At 43.0% G+C, this 14,535-nt stretch overlaps 1 protein-coding gene across 1 annotated transcript; it reads left to right on the top strand.

Annotated features, from left to right (window-relative positions):
* The first annotated feature begins 3,549 nt into the window (after positions 1–3,549).
* Positions 3,550–10,163, top strand: LOC100833912 (chaperone protein ClpC1, chloroplastic). Its single transcript, XM_003574987.4, has 10 exons — positions 3,550–3,740; positions 4,411–5,017; positions 5,351–5,466; positions 5,547–5,669; positions 5,743–5,928; positions 6,111–6,326; positions 6,544–6,761; positions 7,790–7,865; positions 7,941–8,030; positions 8,658–10,163. The coding sequence occupies exons 2-10, from the start codon at positions 4,456–4,458 to the stop codon at positions 9,834–9,836; spliced, it is 2,766 nt and encodes a 921-aa protein (XP_003575035.1). The 5' UTR covers positions 3,550–3,740; positions 4,411–4,455; the 3' UTR covers positions 9,837–10,163.
* The last annotated feature ends 4,372 nt before the right edge of the window (positions 10,164–14,535 follow it).

Here is a 14,535-nt window from a genome sequence, read left to right as displayed (position 1 = left end):
TAATGTTAAATGTGATGATTTAGAAGTTAAAATAAAGTTGACTCTTAATTTTTTTTATTCAAAACCTTACTTTTATTTGATAGTTAGTTACATTCTCTGGCCTCTACATCAAAATAGAAGAATAAAGAGGTGCTCACATCACATTTTTGTAGATGTCTCCATGTGAATAATCTTGCTAGATATAGAAAATTGCTAATTTAACTCCTTCTACGTTCGGTTACCACACCGAGAAACCCAACTCACTCGTGATACGCTTAGAGAATATCCTGCAATAGCCCCTAAAAGAGGCCTCCTAAAACACCAAATAGGAGCGGGGCCCAATAATATGGTCCCCAAAAGTGGGGTCCTCTATTTCACATGCCCCATCTCATTTTCTCTAATATTTCTTACAACACCACATACTATATAAATGGATTTTTTAATGCATAGAATCCAACATTCAAATCCACATTTTCAAACAACACAACTCAGATTTTTCAAACATATACATGTACCACGACATCACAAATAATCAAGCAAAACATAACAAATAGTTTCACAATGACAAGATTGAAAGATCGGTATGGTCGGTGAGAGGGGGGGGGGGTTTTGAATAGGCGACTAACAAATTTTAATTTTTTCTTTTATTCTCTTAAAGATACAAAGCACTTAAACCTAAGGCTCACTAGATTTTCTAAAGTGAATGCAACCCTAGAATGAAGTGCAATAGCCGAAGCAACAATAGATAGAAAGAATGTAAAGGGAAATGATACCACACGCGGAGACAAAGATTTCACATGAGTTCCACCTATTGGGGTCGGTGTACGTCTTCATTTGGAAGAGTGTTGTACCACAAAGATAGAGGCACCACAAAGGCTCACTCTATTCTCCAACTCACCACACCGCAAAGGTGGGATGAGCTCTCACAACATCACAAAGGTGAGGTGAGTTCCACTAGTGGCTTCCTTGGTGGCAAAGTCCAAACCATTACAAACTTGACTAGGGCTAGCTCCACAACTCAATTGGAGACTCCCAATCCAATCCCCGAGCTCCTCACACCAAGGGAGAGCTCAAGGCAACCGCTTCCATCTAGGGCTCCCAAATGCCCAAGAGAAATGAAATCCACAAACGAAACAAGGGGAATCAACTTTTGGCTTTGTGAAACCCTAGATCAAGATCTTCTCCTCCAATCCTCAAAGAATTAAGAGTTGGGAGTGGCTAGGGAGGGAGATCTTGGAAATTTAAGCTTTTTGTGTTCTTGGGGTGAGAGGTGGTGTTCTTGGCTGCTTGCTCGGTCTATCAGCTCGTTGGGGATGAAGGGGTATATAAATGGGGTCCCCAAAAATCGAGCCGTTAGACACAGATCGGGATAGGCAGGAACTTCCAGGGAACAGCCGGAACTTCCGGCTAACCGGAAGTTCCGCATTTTCCTCTGGGGCTAACAGAGAGCACCCGGAGGTTCGGGTGGAAGTTCACCTGGAACTTCCGCCACCTGGGAACCTGGAAAGCCAGAACAGAGAATTTGAAGTTGGTTTCTTTTCTCACCTTTTTGGGTAGGCTTTTTAGTGGGTGCAATTTTGTGTAGATGTTACGTGAAATTGATTCACCCGTTACCTTCCCTTGTGGATTCCCTCTTACTAGCACGGATGTCCTACGACTCAAATCAACTGAAAAAGCCGCTAACACCACTACGCTTCTTTCTTTTTCGAGGTTCCACAAATCCTCTTGTGCCAAGTTTTTTATAAACACTCAAATGCTTAGCACACAATTAGATAACAAAACACGTTGTCATCATCACCAAAACCACTTAGGGGAGAAATGCCCTTTCAAAGATGCAAATAAGCAAACTACTGCACACCATGCCATGTCCACAAGTGCTCGACAAGATCATCTCTCATCTGATCATGAGTTTGCCTACTACGAATGTGCATGTGTATTGCCAAGAAGTCATCAAGTGGATCACGTCATAGTTCTCATCTGACAACATTTCGGTATGCTCTTAATCATACTAAAAATTCTTCATCTCGTTCATCATCTGTGATCCTGTTGTGTAGGATAACATGAGATGTCATGATGTACCACATGGTCTCCTTGTACTGGCATCTTGCAGGACACCTCATCATTGCAAACCGAGATTTGAGCACACCTTCTTGGCAGCTTCTTGCATAGTTGCAAAAATGCTCCTTCTTATTCCCTTATGGATTGCTAATGGTATTAATAAAAGTAGACCAATAAGGATATAGTGTGTCATAATCAAGGTGTATGTATTTGTTCCCATTCACCGTGTACTCCACCTCCGAAGCTATCCCTAAAGTGAGTCCCCGAAAAAGTGGTGATCTGCGCAGAACATTAATGTCAATGATAGAACCTGTCAGCCTAAAGAAAGAATTCCCTACCCAAAAATATTGAGACGCAGCGGCTTCAAGAATCATGGTCGGACCATCCACATGTGCTGAGTATTGCCCTTCTTAAGCAGTTGGGAAGTTCTTCTATCTCTAATGCACACAATCAATATAACCAAGCATGTCGGGGAGCCCTCTTGCATGATATATATCTTCATAATATACTTGATATAGTAGATATTAGTTTTTTTTAATATAAGCTTGGTCAAACTATAACAGATTTGATTTAGGACAAAGATAAAACATCTTATATTTAGAAACTGAGGTACTATTTACTATTGATAGTATAAATTGTACCCGCTCTACATTTGTGAGGGTCGATAATGCATTTCGGTATTAACGAGGGTAGTATCTCGATGTTTTTTCTCTCTCTTGCAAGGCCTTGTTTGGTAGAAAAGTATTCAAAGGATCTGAATATTATTCTATCCAAATCTAGAAACACTAAAAACCCCGAATTAACCATTTTTAGGCCTAGATAATTAGATTACAAGAGATAATCCAAAGATATACTCATAAAACACCTAATTATTGTGTCAATGAAAAACACTCCACAATACTAGTGTTTTGATGTGGACGAGGATTAAAAGTAGGCGAAAACCACTTTTATGGTGCGAACTCTATAAAAAGCACGTTTATAGGTTCCAAAAAATTCATATAAAAATACCATGTATTGGAGTTGTGGTGTTCTACAAACTTGCAAAATTTCAAGTCAAAAACTCAAATGCATTTGGAAGGTATTAAAAAGAGCAATATACAAATTAGTAGTGCCAAACCGTAAAATCACCATTGAGGCTGAATTTGTTTTTTCGCTGCTATTAAATGCGATTGAATTTGAATTTGAAATTTTGCACATACATTAAACATCACTTCTCTGGCATATGTAATTTTTTCCTTCAAAATATGGTTTTCACGAAATTTTCACCGGATACGCCCCCTTAAGGGTATCGAGTATATACCCAACCTCTAGCTAAAAAATACACTCCAACCAAACAAAACAAAACAGTAAAAAGGATGAAAAAACACTGAGGCTATGTTTGGTAGCTCTGTTTTTTCATTTACAAAATGAGAAAAAAAGAGTGAATGGAAAAAATGACTGCCGTAGGTGACGTAATGCAGCCGACTCTTCTTATCTCTTCTTCTCCTCCCCCTTCTGTACATATAAACTCCATATCCCTTCTTCCTGAATCCTCCTCCCCGACCCGAGTCCCCTCCCCTCTCCTAGGGTGACGTAACGTAGCATCAACCGCCTTCCTCAACCGCCGCCGCCGCCTCCGCGTCTATCGCCGCCGACGGGCTTCCCTCGACGCCGGGCGCCGGATCCAATTCGCCTTCCGGGTGCCACCGCCCCGTCCATATTTGGTACGCCGCCGTGCCCGACCTCTCACTCTCTACCTCCTCCTGTTCTCCCCTTTTCGTCCCTCGTCGAGCGGCGGCTGCCCGGTCCGTGTAGCTGTGTCTAGTCAGGTGGCAGTGGGAGCGCGAGCCAGAGAGAGAAGGGAAGGTGAAGGTGAAGGGAGAACATACTTTGGCGGAAGGGAGCTTTACGTTGGAGTCGTTGGGAGCTGGGAAACCCTCAGCTGCCGGCCCAGTTTGGGGGATCCCGGAAGGGAGGCTGAATTTGGGGAGTCGATGGGGAAGCTGCTCGACCCGTTTTTCTCTTTTTGTTTTTGCTCACAACCCTTAGATATGACTATGGGGCATCGGATAGGGCAGCTGCTGCTTATTCTTGGCTATTAGGGTTTGCGAATGCCACTCTCGGTGGATTGGAAGTGCCTAGTTATCTGTTGTGCTTATATCAAACTAAGCTGAACTGATATCCATGGAGAAACTCTCATGCTGACTTGTTTGTATGCAACTCTACTGCCGCTTCAATATGGGCTTAGTTGTGTGCGATTTAGATGGATATGGAACTTTCTCGTCTTACAGGGCGATGTTTACTTGCTCTTATCCCATAAAGGTCTATCTTAGCTCTATTCATGACCATTTCGGCATATTGTGATACTCACCATAATCAGTAATACATTTTCAGGTCTTGGTAAAAGGGTTGCCTGGGGCTTTATTTAGATATACCGACATGGAGGGGGCTCTGGTTCAGTCAGCAATTGTCCCTACAATATATAACAGCGGTGCTCAGGTCCGTGCGCGTGCAAGGGCGACATTGGTGAGGGCAGCATCAGTGTGCAGTATGCGGACGCAGACCATGACCCTAGGAGGTTTTCAAGGACTGCGGAGGGCAAACTTTTTGGACACAAGATCTGTTGTTAGACGTGACTTTGGCTCTATTGTGGCAAGTCAGCTTGCACGGCCGAGAGGAAAGGGGTCTCGAATGGTTGTACGTGCCATGTTTGAGCGCTTTACAGAGAAAGCAATCAAGGTGATTATGCTCGCCCAAGAGGAGGCGAGACGGCTAGGCCACAATTTTGTTGGGACAGAGCAAATCCTGCTTGGCCTTATTGGTGAGGGTACAGGCATTGCAGCCAAGGTTCTTAAGTCAATGGGCATCAATCTTAAGGATGCTCGTGTAGAAGTTGAGAAGATCATTGGCCGAGGCAGTGGGTTTGTGGCTGTTGAGATCCCATTCACACCCCGTGCAAAACGTGTATTGGAACTGTCACTTGAAGAAGCTCGTCAGCTTGGTATTGACCTTTTATTACCCATCAACTTTAGCTCATTTCATTTGCCATGCTTTATGTGGACAATGCAATTTAGCTATATTTACAATGTCCATTTCTTGTATTACTATCACCATCGACAATATTTTCTATTGGTTCATCTATTAATGTACTCTGACTTAGCTATGTGATCTACTTTCCTATATGTCATATCCAAGTTGCTGCATTAGCTTGTATATGACCACAGGATGTGAAACTTTTAACAACCAGCAATAGGCATCCATTTCCTGTGTTATGTCCTAGTTATCCATGAGAATGTCATGTGATAGCTTCTAACCATGGTTCTTCATTGTTCAGGGCATAATTACATAGGATCTGAACACTTGCTCCTGGGCCTGCTTCGCGAAGGTGAAGGTGTGGCTGCCCGAGTGCTAGAAAGTCTCGGTGCTGATCCAAACAACATTCGCACACAGGCAATCCTCTGAGCTCTGCCTTTCAGTTGAAATGTTTCAAATTGCACTAAGTTGAACATGATATATAACTTACTGTCCAGGTCATAAGGATGGTTGGTGAAAGCACGGAAGCTGTTGGTGCTGGTGTTGGTGGTGGAAGCAGTGGTCAAAAAATGCCTACGCTTGAGGAATACGGTACTAATTTGACTAAGTTAGCTGAAGAGGTAATTTTTTCGTCATTGCCACACTTGGTTTTCTGCATAATATTGGATGTGAATCTGTTCATTATTTTTGCAGGGTAAACTAGATCCAGTTGTTGGCAGGCAGGATCAAATTGAGCGTGTCACCCAAATATTAGGTAGGCGAACAAAAAATAACCCTTGCCTAATCGGAGAGCCTGGTGTTGGCAAGACAGCTATTGCAGAGGGGCTTGCACAGCGTATTACCAATGGGGATGTTCCAGAAACAATTGAAGGGAAAAAGGTTTGTGATAACTATTTAGTTCTGTACTTCTTTTTTTCTGGTCATTGCATAAGATTGTCCTGCGTTGGACTTAAATTATCGCGCAAAATCATTTCGCTCCGGTAAGATCAATATTTAGTGGATGGAACAATATATCTTGGTGTTGCCTCAAGAAATTGATTTGTTGTATTTCGACTACTTAGGTTATTACACTTGACATGGGCCTGCTTGTTGCTGGTACCAAATATCGTGGAGAGTTTGAAGAAAGGCTTAAGAAGCTTATGGAGGAAATTAAGCAAAGTGACGATATTATCCTCTTCATTGATGAAGTGCACACTTTGATTGGTGCTGGTGCAGCTGAGGGTGCAATTGATGCAGCCAACATCCTGAAACCTGCTCTTGCAAGAGGTGAACTGCAGGTAAGAAAAGAAAAATGTTGCCAACCTTTTTGTCTATCTTGATCCTTTCTTTTGGCTCTGGTATATTAGACTTTGTAAATCACTTTGTTCAGTAGGCGACTTGAAGTTTCTATGCAACTTTTTCCAAGTTGACTGGCAACAGTGCTAAATATAATAGGCTAATAGCTTCATACATATGTTTACCTTTACCATATAATTGACGTTTACCTTTCTACAGTGTATTGGTGCCACAACTCTGGATGAGTACAGAAAGCATATTGAGAAAGATCCAGCACTGGAGAGAAGATTTCAGCCGGTCAAGGTGCCAGAACCAACTGTTGATGAAACCATACAAATCTTGAGAGGTCTTCGTGAGAGATATGAGCTTCACCATAAGCTGCGATATACAGATGATGCTCTTATTGCTGCTGCAAAGTTGTCCTATCAATATATCAGGTTTGCAATACTAACTTGATTTGAAATTGTCCATGCTCTGTTGAACTGTCATAATTCTCAACCTGCTTTTGCAAATTTAATTCTACGTCATTTTTTCACCAATAATCATATGTTAATTGTGATTTTTGCAAATTGTAAAGCCGGACTTGTTTTAAAAGGTCATTATATCATAAAGCTACTGGAGGTTTCAAGAAGTTCAGAGAATAGAAGTCAGTAGAACGAAATTGGTTATGTTATACGCAAGTATAGTTTTATTTCAGTAACCTCCTAAGTAAATATCCACCTCCTCAATGAATTTGTTAATTGTTCTGCCATATCTTAGTTGCTTGATGCGTGAGATCAGCTGCTTGAATTAAAAACACTACTCCCTCTGATGCGAATTAATTTTCGCAGATTTTTTTTCAAAATGAGTGAACTACACACTGAAACCCGTCTAGATACATGCGTATCTAGACCAAATTTGAACAAATTAATTTGGATCGGAGGGAGTAGTATCAGTAGAAAGCGACAAACTATTTTGACTTCTTAGACACTGTATGTTTGGTCGGTGACAATATTTTCCCTGCCATGGTTGCCAAAATTTTGGCAGCGCGGCGTATGAAAAGATGCCCTCCCACCTCGCATTACTTTCACAACTTCTGCCAAAGAATTTCTAGCCAATTATATTTGGCTAGCTAATGGTTGTCAAAATTTGGTAAGGCAGTTTGGCATGAACCAAGCATACCCTGCATACTTACATTTTTGTGAGGTGCCATCTCCATGTCACTATTACTGCCTAGTTATTATCCCCCGTGCAGAGAAGAAACAAAAAGCAATGTTAGCGAGCACAGGATATGGAGGCTGATGTTAATCTTGGTTCAGCCCAGTGATTGCGATGAAATCTGTAGTTCGACTTATACATACATATCGGTCTTTGTGTTTCACTCCAGGTCAAAAATAAAGATAACAATGGACAAGTAGCTTTACGTTGTAATTTCTAAAATTCCAAATTTTTATTTAGTTAGTAAAGTTCTATTGTTGACATACAGTGATCGTTTCCTGCCTGACAAAGCTATCGACCTGATTGACGAGGCTGGATCACGTGTCAGGCTTAGGCATGCTCAGGTAAAACACACGGCTTATTATTACCCAGTTGACATAACTGAAGCTTCCCTCTCTAACTATGAAAATTTGTTGCAGCTCCCTGACGAAGCAAAAGAATTGGACAAAGAACTTCGCCAGGTTACTAAGGATAAAAACGAGGCAGTACGTGGCCAAGATTTTGAGAAGGTACCTGTGTTGCAAATATGCTCTTAGTTAATGTGCTATCTCGCAAAATGGATGCTTTCGTGACAATGTTTGATACTCCCTCCTTTTCACAAAGGTTGGCGTATTTTGTTTAGCATTTGACCAAAAATTACTCTATCAATATGTAAGTTATATGATACGAAACCAAAAGAACTTTTAAAGACGAATCCATCGATATAAATTTCATGTATGAAAAAACACATTTCAATAGAGTTTTCATCGGTGAAAGCCTTGTCCTAACGAAACAAAATACGCCAACCTTTGTGAAATGGAGGGAGTACTACTCTGTCCCAAATAGATGACACTTACAAAGTGTGCATTCAACTAAAAACCTATTTAGTGGTATCATTAAATTTGATCAAAAAGTAATTTCATGATATAATTGTTTATAATAATCCGTAGTAAAGATATTCACATCATACAAAAAGTAGATGTCAGAGTTGCATATTGGGGACCATACAAAATAAATAATGTCACTTATTTTGGAACAATGTATTATTTTTACGTGCACGGGAATTTCGACAATAGTCTGTCTTTTTCCAACTTTGAAGAATCATCACTCACCAGTATTTTCTTTTGATCTGTTCCTGCCATCTATTGTTTTGACAGGCTGGGGAACTAAGAGACAAAGAAATGGAACTAAAGGCACAGATTACAGCCATCATCGACAAAAGCAAGGAAATGGTTAAGGCAGAGACAGAGTCTGGTGAAGTTGGTCCTTTGGTCACAGAGGCAGATATTCAGCACATTGTGTCCTCATGGACTGGAATACCTGTCGAGAAGGTCTCCTCTGATGAATCTGACCGTCTCCTGAAGATGGAGGAAACACTGCATCAACGTATTATCGGCCAGGATGAGGCTGTCAAAGCTATTAGCCGTGCAATCCGCCGAGCCCGTGTTGGCCTGAAGAATCCAAATAGGCCTATTGCAAGTTTCATATTCTCTGGACCAACCGGTGTTGGTAAATCAGAACTGGCTAAAGCTTTGGCATCATACTACTTTGGCTCTGAGGAAGCCATGATCAGACTTGATATGAGTGAGTTCATGGAGAGACATACTGTCTCCAAACTAATTGGGTCACCACCTGGATATGTTGGCTATACCGAGGGTGGTCAATTAACTGAAGCAGTTCGTCGTCGCCCTTACACGGTAGTTCTTTTTGATGAAATTGAGAAGGCACACCCAGATGTCTTCAACATGATGCTTCAAATACTGGAAGATGGGAGATTGACTGATAGCAAGGGGCGTACAGTTGATTTCAAGAATACGTTATTGATCATGACATCAAATGTTGGAAGTAGTGTCATTGAGAAGGGAGGCCGCAAGATTGGGTTCGATCTTGACTACGACGAGAAGGACACCAGCTACAACAGGATCAAGAGCCTGGTGACTGAGGAGCTGAAGCAGTACTTCCGGCCTGAGTTCCTGAATAGATTGGATGAGATGATTGTTTTCCGCCAGCTGACAAAGCTGGAGGTGAAGGAAATTGCAGACATTATGCTGAAAGAAGTGTTTGATAGGCTGAAGGTAAAAGAAATCGACCTCCAAGTGACGGAGAGGTTCAGAGATAGGGTGGTGGACGAGGGCTACAACCCTAGCTATGGTGCCAGGCCACTGCGTCGTGCTATCATGAGGCTTTTGGAAGACAGTTTGGCAGAGAAGATGCTAGCAGGTGAGGTCAAGGAAGGTGATTCTGCTATCGTCGATGTTGATTCAGAAGGCAAAGTTATAGTTCTCAACAGCGGCAGCGGTGTTCCAGAACCAATGGCGCCTGTTTTGAGCACCTAATCATGATTCTGGACTACCAGTTACTCTATTTCGTTCGGTGGTGTTGTTATCCTCGATCTTTTTCAGCACCAGCAGTGGAAATTTCAGGAAGACCAATGAATATAACTTCCACATAGCCTACAGAGACACCACGCCTAGATGTTTAGTTTATTTGCTTTAGAAAGAATCGTGGAAGCTTGGGTTTTGAGACAGCACGCCTTTTGACGGCACTGTAATGTTTGTAACGTGCTTGGCGGCTTGGCGCCCACCTGCTCCCTCACTTGTGGAAATTAGTAGAAAAATCTTCAATAACGATGGAGACATTGCCGCTGGCAACTTCACCACTTACAAAATCGGCGGCATATACCGTCCAATTGTTTAGTACTAAAAGATTATAAAGAAAAATTCACATGTGCTAATTGGTATTCCAATAGAGAACCTAAAATTTTAGATTAGAAGCATATCATGGGAAATCTGATTGTTTAGATCCATTAGTCAGGCCTTAAACGCAGCAACGAGGAGACACCACGCAGGAACGCTGATTTCATCATCCAAGCCGCGGTGGCACTGCTGTCTCAAGATTTCAGTCCGTTGCTTCGAAAGAAGCTCGATATCTAGAGATCACTAAGATATTCTCAAATAGTTGGCTTGGTTATGTATTTGGCTAGCAAAACTAGGCGTTAAATCTCATTTGTTGTTAATCGGGTTGAGACTTGTCACAATTCCGGGAGATGATCGGCTTGCACAACGAGGCCTTACATCTCACTTGTTAAGCAAGTTGAGCCGTTTGTCTCGATTCCGGGAGATGATCGCTGGTGTGCATTTGGAAGAATTATTGGCTATCTAAAAGAAACTGTGAGCCATGTCATTCACTGTACCATGTATCGAAAGATAATCAGATGTTTTATTGTGATTCAATTGGATTTTCTATGAACAAATTGCCACGAGCGGGTATGCGTTTATTCATAGTGGTGACATTGTTTCATGAAAGTCTTGCCAGTAGATCATCTTAACGAGGTCAACAACAGAAGCAGAACTCACAACATGAGATACAACCACTTATAAAGCAATGGCTTTGTAAACTCTTGATGGACTTGCCTAGAAAAAAAAACAGTAAACAATCCCTAAACATCACGAGCACAAACCAAAACAACCTATGAAGCACAACCTCCGGTAGAACGAGAAACAAATGCCAAAAAGCCAACAGAGCCGCCGACCTCCACCCCACCGTAAAAAAATCCATGGGCACTGAGAAGCTGACAGGCAGCTCCTCAGGACGCATGCCCAGAGAAGAGTCCAACGAGACGGCGATAGGAGGCTCTTGAAAACACATGCTTCGAAAAGAGTCCGGTGTAGCCAGCAAATCCGACACACCTAGTGATGACAAAGACAGAATCCCCAAAGATGCATGCCCCCCGCTAGACCAAGCACAAACACTTCAAAAGTGAGAACAACCGATCAACAACGACTCTAAACAGAACAAATGAAACCCAACCAATCAGAAGAACTCACCGACAAAGGCCTGCCCATAAGCAAAAGGCAGAAACCGAAACAGCCAATGGAACCGCTGACGTTGACCTTGCCGAGAGAAAACCACCATCATATAAACGGAAGCATCAAGTGTGCTTAGGCAACCACATGTAGGAAGGAAATGCAAAAAAAAAAAAACACGAGCAGAACAAGCCTCCGAAGACACGCCCAGACAGCCACGACCACAACCATGCCGACAGCAGACGAATGCGCCACTGGAGGAATAGCTAATTAAAGAGAAGAACCACCTTCACCCGAGGCACGCAACGGGAAGGCACCAAAGAAGGTAAAGTGAAACCAAGAAACAAACAATATTGTGCAGCAAGAAGCGGCAACACGCACGGAGAACAGAAAGAGGGAGAAGAAGAGGCCACACAAAAGGAGAAAAACAATCACCTCGAAGCAAGTAGGGCGGCAGCTAAGTGGTGGACACAATAGCTCGAAGACACATCCACACAGGAATCGACTTCGACCACACAAGGACAACACTGAGACCAACAAGAAACACCTAGAAAACGGTAAGAGAAAAAACCCACCAAAGAGGCAGCAATCACAACAACCCGAAAACACAATTAACAATTGGCAGCAACAAGCAACAAACAAGGAAAACAATCAGACAAAGAAGCCAAAGGGGAAACAACAACCGTCGATCACCACCAACAACAGCCGGTCACCTAACAACCGCGTGAGCAAAGAAAAAAAGAAAGCACTAGGGAACAAGTCGCCAAACGGAGTGGTAAAAAAAAACCACACCATAGGAAGAGTGTTATTACATGGACACACCGCAGCCACTCAATAACAAAGCGTGGGATGGGCGAGGCTCAAAGCAAGGAGAGGACGTAAAATCTAAACGGTTTATTAAAAGGGCTAGAATAACGCGCGAACGTGCTCGCATTAACTCATCCGCGCATACGCACCATGCATGAAGCCGCTAGAAGCAGAGGCAAACATGCCAGCGGAGATGCCCATGCGCGCATGCATGCATGCATGCCGCTTGCAGCAGTATCTCAGCTGCCCGTGGGTGTGAACACGCATGTATTATTTTGTCAAATGCAACTTTAAAATGTTATATCTCTCAAACCGAACATTCGATTTAAGATCCGTCTTCGTGGTTAATTATGTTTCGATGAGATCTTCAAAACAAGATCTCATATTGATATGTTTCGACAAAAAAAAAATCATATTAAAAGTTGCCAACCTACGGTATATAAAGTTGACACTCTCCAACATATAAAGTTACAATATCGCGCGACGGTTGCGCTATAGGTACAACACGTGACGGTGCCGGTCAATCCGCGTCAGCTCATCATATCTCATACAAACCCTATCTCCCTTGCTGCCCGTGATACACACAAATCATCATCCCTAATTAATATAATTTGCACTCTCAAATGAACACAATAACAGTGCACATATATTTCGGTAAAAAATCGACCACGCACCACCGCATCCTGCGTCTCCTCAACTCTAAATTAAGATACCATCTCCATTTAAAATGATCTCACTTAAACCTTATCTACATGTCTCTCTTACTGCAGGCAAATTGCCACCCCTAATGCAAACAAATTGTCACCCTCTAATGAACAAAAATTGCCACCCTAATGAACAAAAATAACCACCCCTGATGCACATAAATTGTAATCCTCTAATGAACACAAATTGCCACCCTTAATGCACACAAATTGACACCTTAATGCACAGAAATTGCCACCCCTAGTGAATACAAATTGCCACCCCTAGTGAACACAATTGTGACCCATAGTACACACAAATTGTCACACCCTAATGAACACAGATTGCCACCCTCTAATGAACACACATAACCATGTACGTCCATCCATTTCGGTTAAAGTCTAGCACCCATCATTGCATCCCACATTTCCTTCACTCCAAATTAAGCTACCACATTCATTTGAAACGACACACACAAATCTATATTTTTGTTTTCCCCAATGCACATAAATTAGCACCCCTAATACACACAAATTGCCAGCCTCATATGTACTTAAATTGCCACCCTAACGCACACTCATTGCCATCCTTAATGCACACTCGTTGGCACCTCCGGTGAACACAAATTGCCACCTCTAATGCAGACAAATTGCCACCTCTGATGAACATGATTTGCCATGCATGATACAGATAAATTGCCATCTTTGTTGAACACAAACTGCCACACCCTAATGGACACATTTAGCCATTGTATATATGTCCGTTTCGATCAAAATCTAGCACCCACCGCTCGATTCCGTCATCGTAACACTGAATCTTGCCGGGGCTCCTCCCTCATGCAAGCCTTGCGGCAGAGACATCACCGCTGAATCCACCTCTCGATTACGATTTGCGGACAAGCAGCCTGATTCGTCCCGAAACAAAATAAAGCAGCTAGCTACGACGCTGACAAATCGATTATGTCCTTGTGGGCGAGGAGCGTTTTTGCCCCCGCTACTGGCGGGCAAAATGAGCAAGCAGCCACGGCACGACATCTACCGCGTGCGGCAACGACAGGTACGGCTCGTGGCGGCGATGGGAGAGGTGTGCAGAGGCGGGTGCGGCGCAGGCCGGTGCCGGCTGGGGCGGCACGTGGTGGCGGGGATGGCGCACGGGTGCGGGCAGGCCACACGAGGCGGCGGGCACGGCTCAGTGCGGCGGCGCGAGGAAGCGGGCATAGCGCGCGGCGGTGAGGGCACCATGGACGGACACGACAACAACGACGAACAAGACCACGAGAGAGCAAACATGCTTGTCATTATAATTTCTGTAGAAATAGAAAGAAAAAAAAACAATGCATGCATGTGGCTAGCCACTTATCTAAGCATCAGCACATATCACACCATCCGCGCAGATGCAGCAGGAGCCAGCGTGACAGTAGGAAAAAATGTATGCATGCATGCACCTATTCACCTAGCTTAACAACAGCACCTAGCGCTAGCACGGCAGGAGCCAACGCAGCACTAGATGCGCTCGAGAGTGGAGAAACCAACGTGCGAACGCGCATCGTCATAATTTTCGCTATTAAAAAGAACTATTTGCTTGCAGGATGCCAGTTAGACTTAAATGTATTTTAATGATTGTTTTCTCTGTGTTTTTTTAGTTGTAACAGTTTTCTTTCGTTTTTATTTACAATGAATGTAAAAATTGCGTGCCGTGGCTGACGTGACGTAGCCGGCTCTTCTTATCTCTTGCTTCC

Source organism: Brachypodium distachyon, chromosome 3, assembly GCF_000005505.3.
Source record: "Brachypodium distachyon strain Bd21 chromosome 3, Brachypodium_distachyon_v3.0, whole genome shotgun sequence".
Classification (NCBI taxonomy): Eukaryota; Viridiplantae; Streptophyta; class Magnoliopsida; order Poales; family Poaceae; genus Brachypodium; species Brachypodium distachyon.
Note: the sequence above shows the minus strand (reverse complement) of the source record. Positions and strands in the feature narration are given on the sequence as shown.

Bases quoted from the DNA above. Each gene is read 5' to 3' on its own strand.
- LOC100833912 (XM_003574987.4), top strand. From the start codon at position 4,456: ATGGAGGGGGCTCTGGTTCAGTCAGCAATTGTCCCTACAATATATAAC. The intron at 5,467-5,546 runs GCAATCCTCTGA...CTTACTGTCCAG, and splicing joins CAAACAACATTCGCACACAG to GTCATAAGGATGGTTGGTGA. The intron at 5,929-6,110 runs GTTTGTGATAAC...TCGACTACTTAG, and splicing joins AAACAATTGAAGGGAAAAAG to GTTATTACACTTGACATGGG.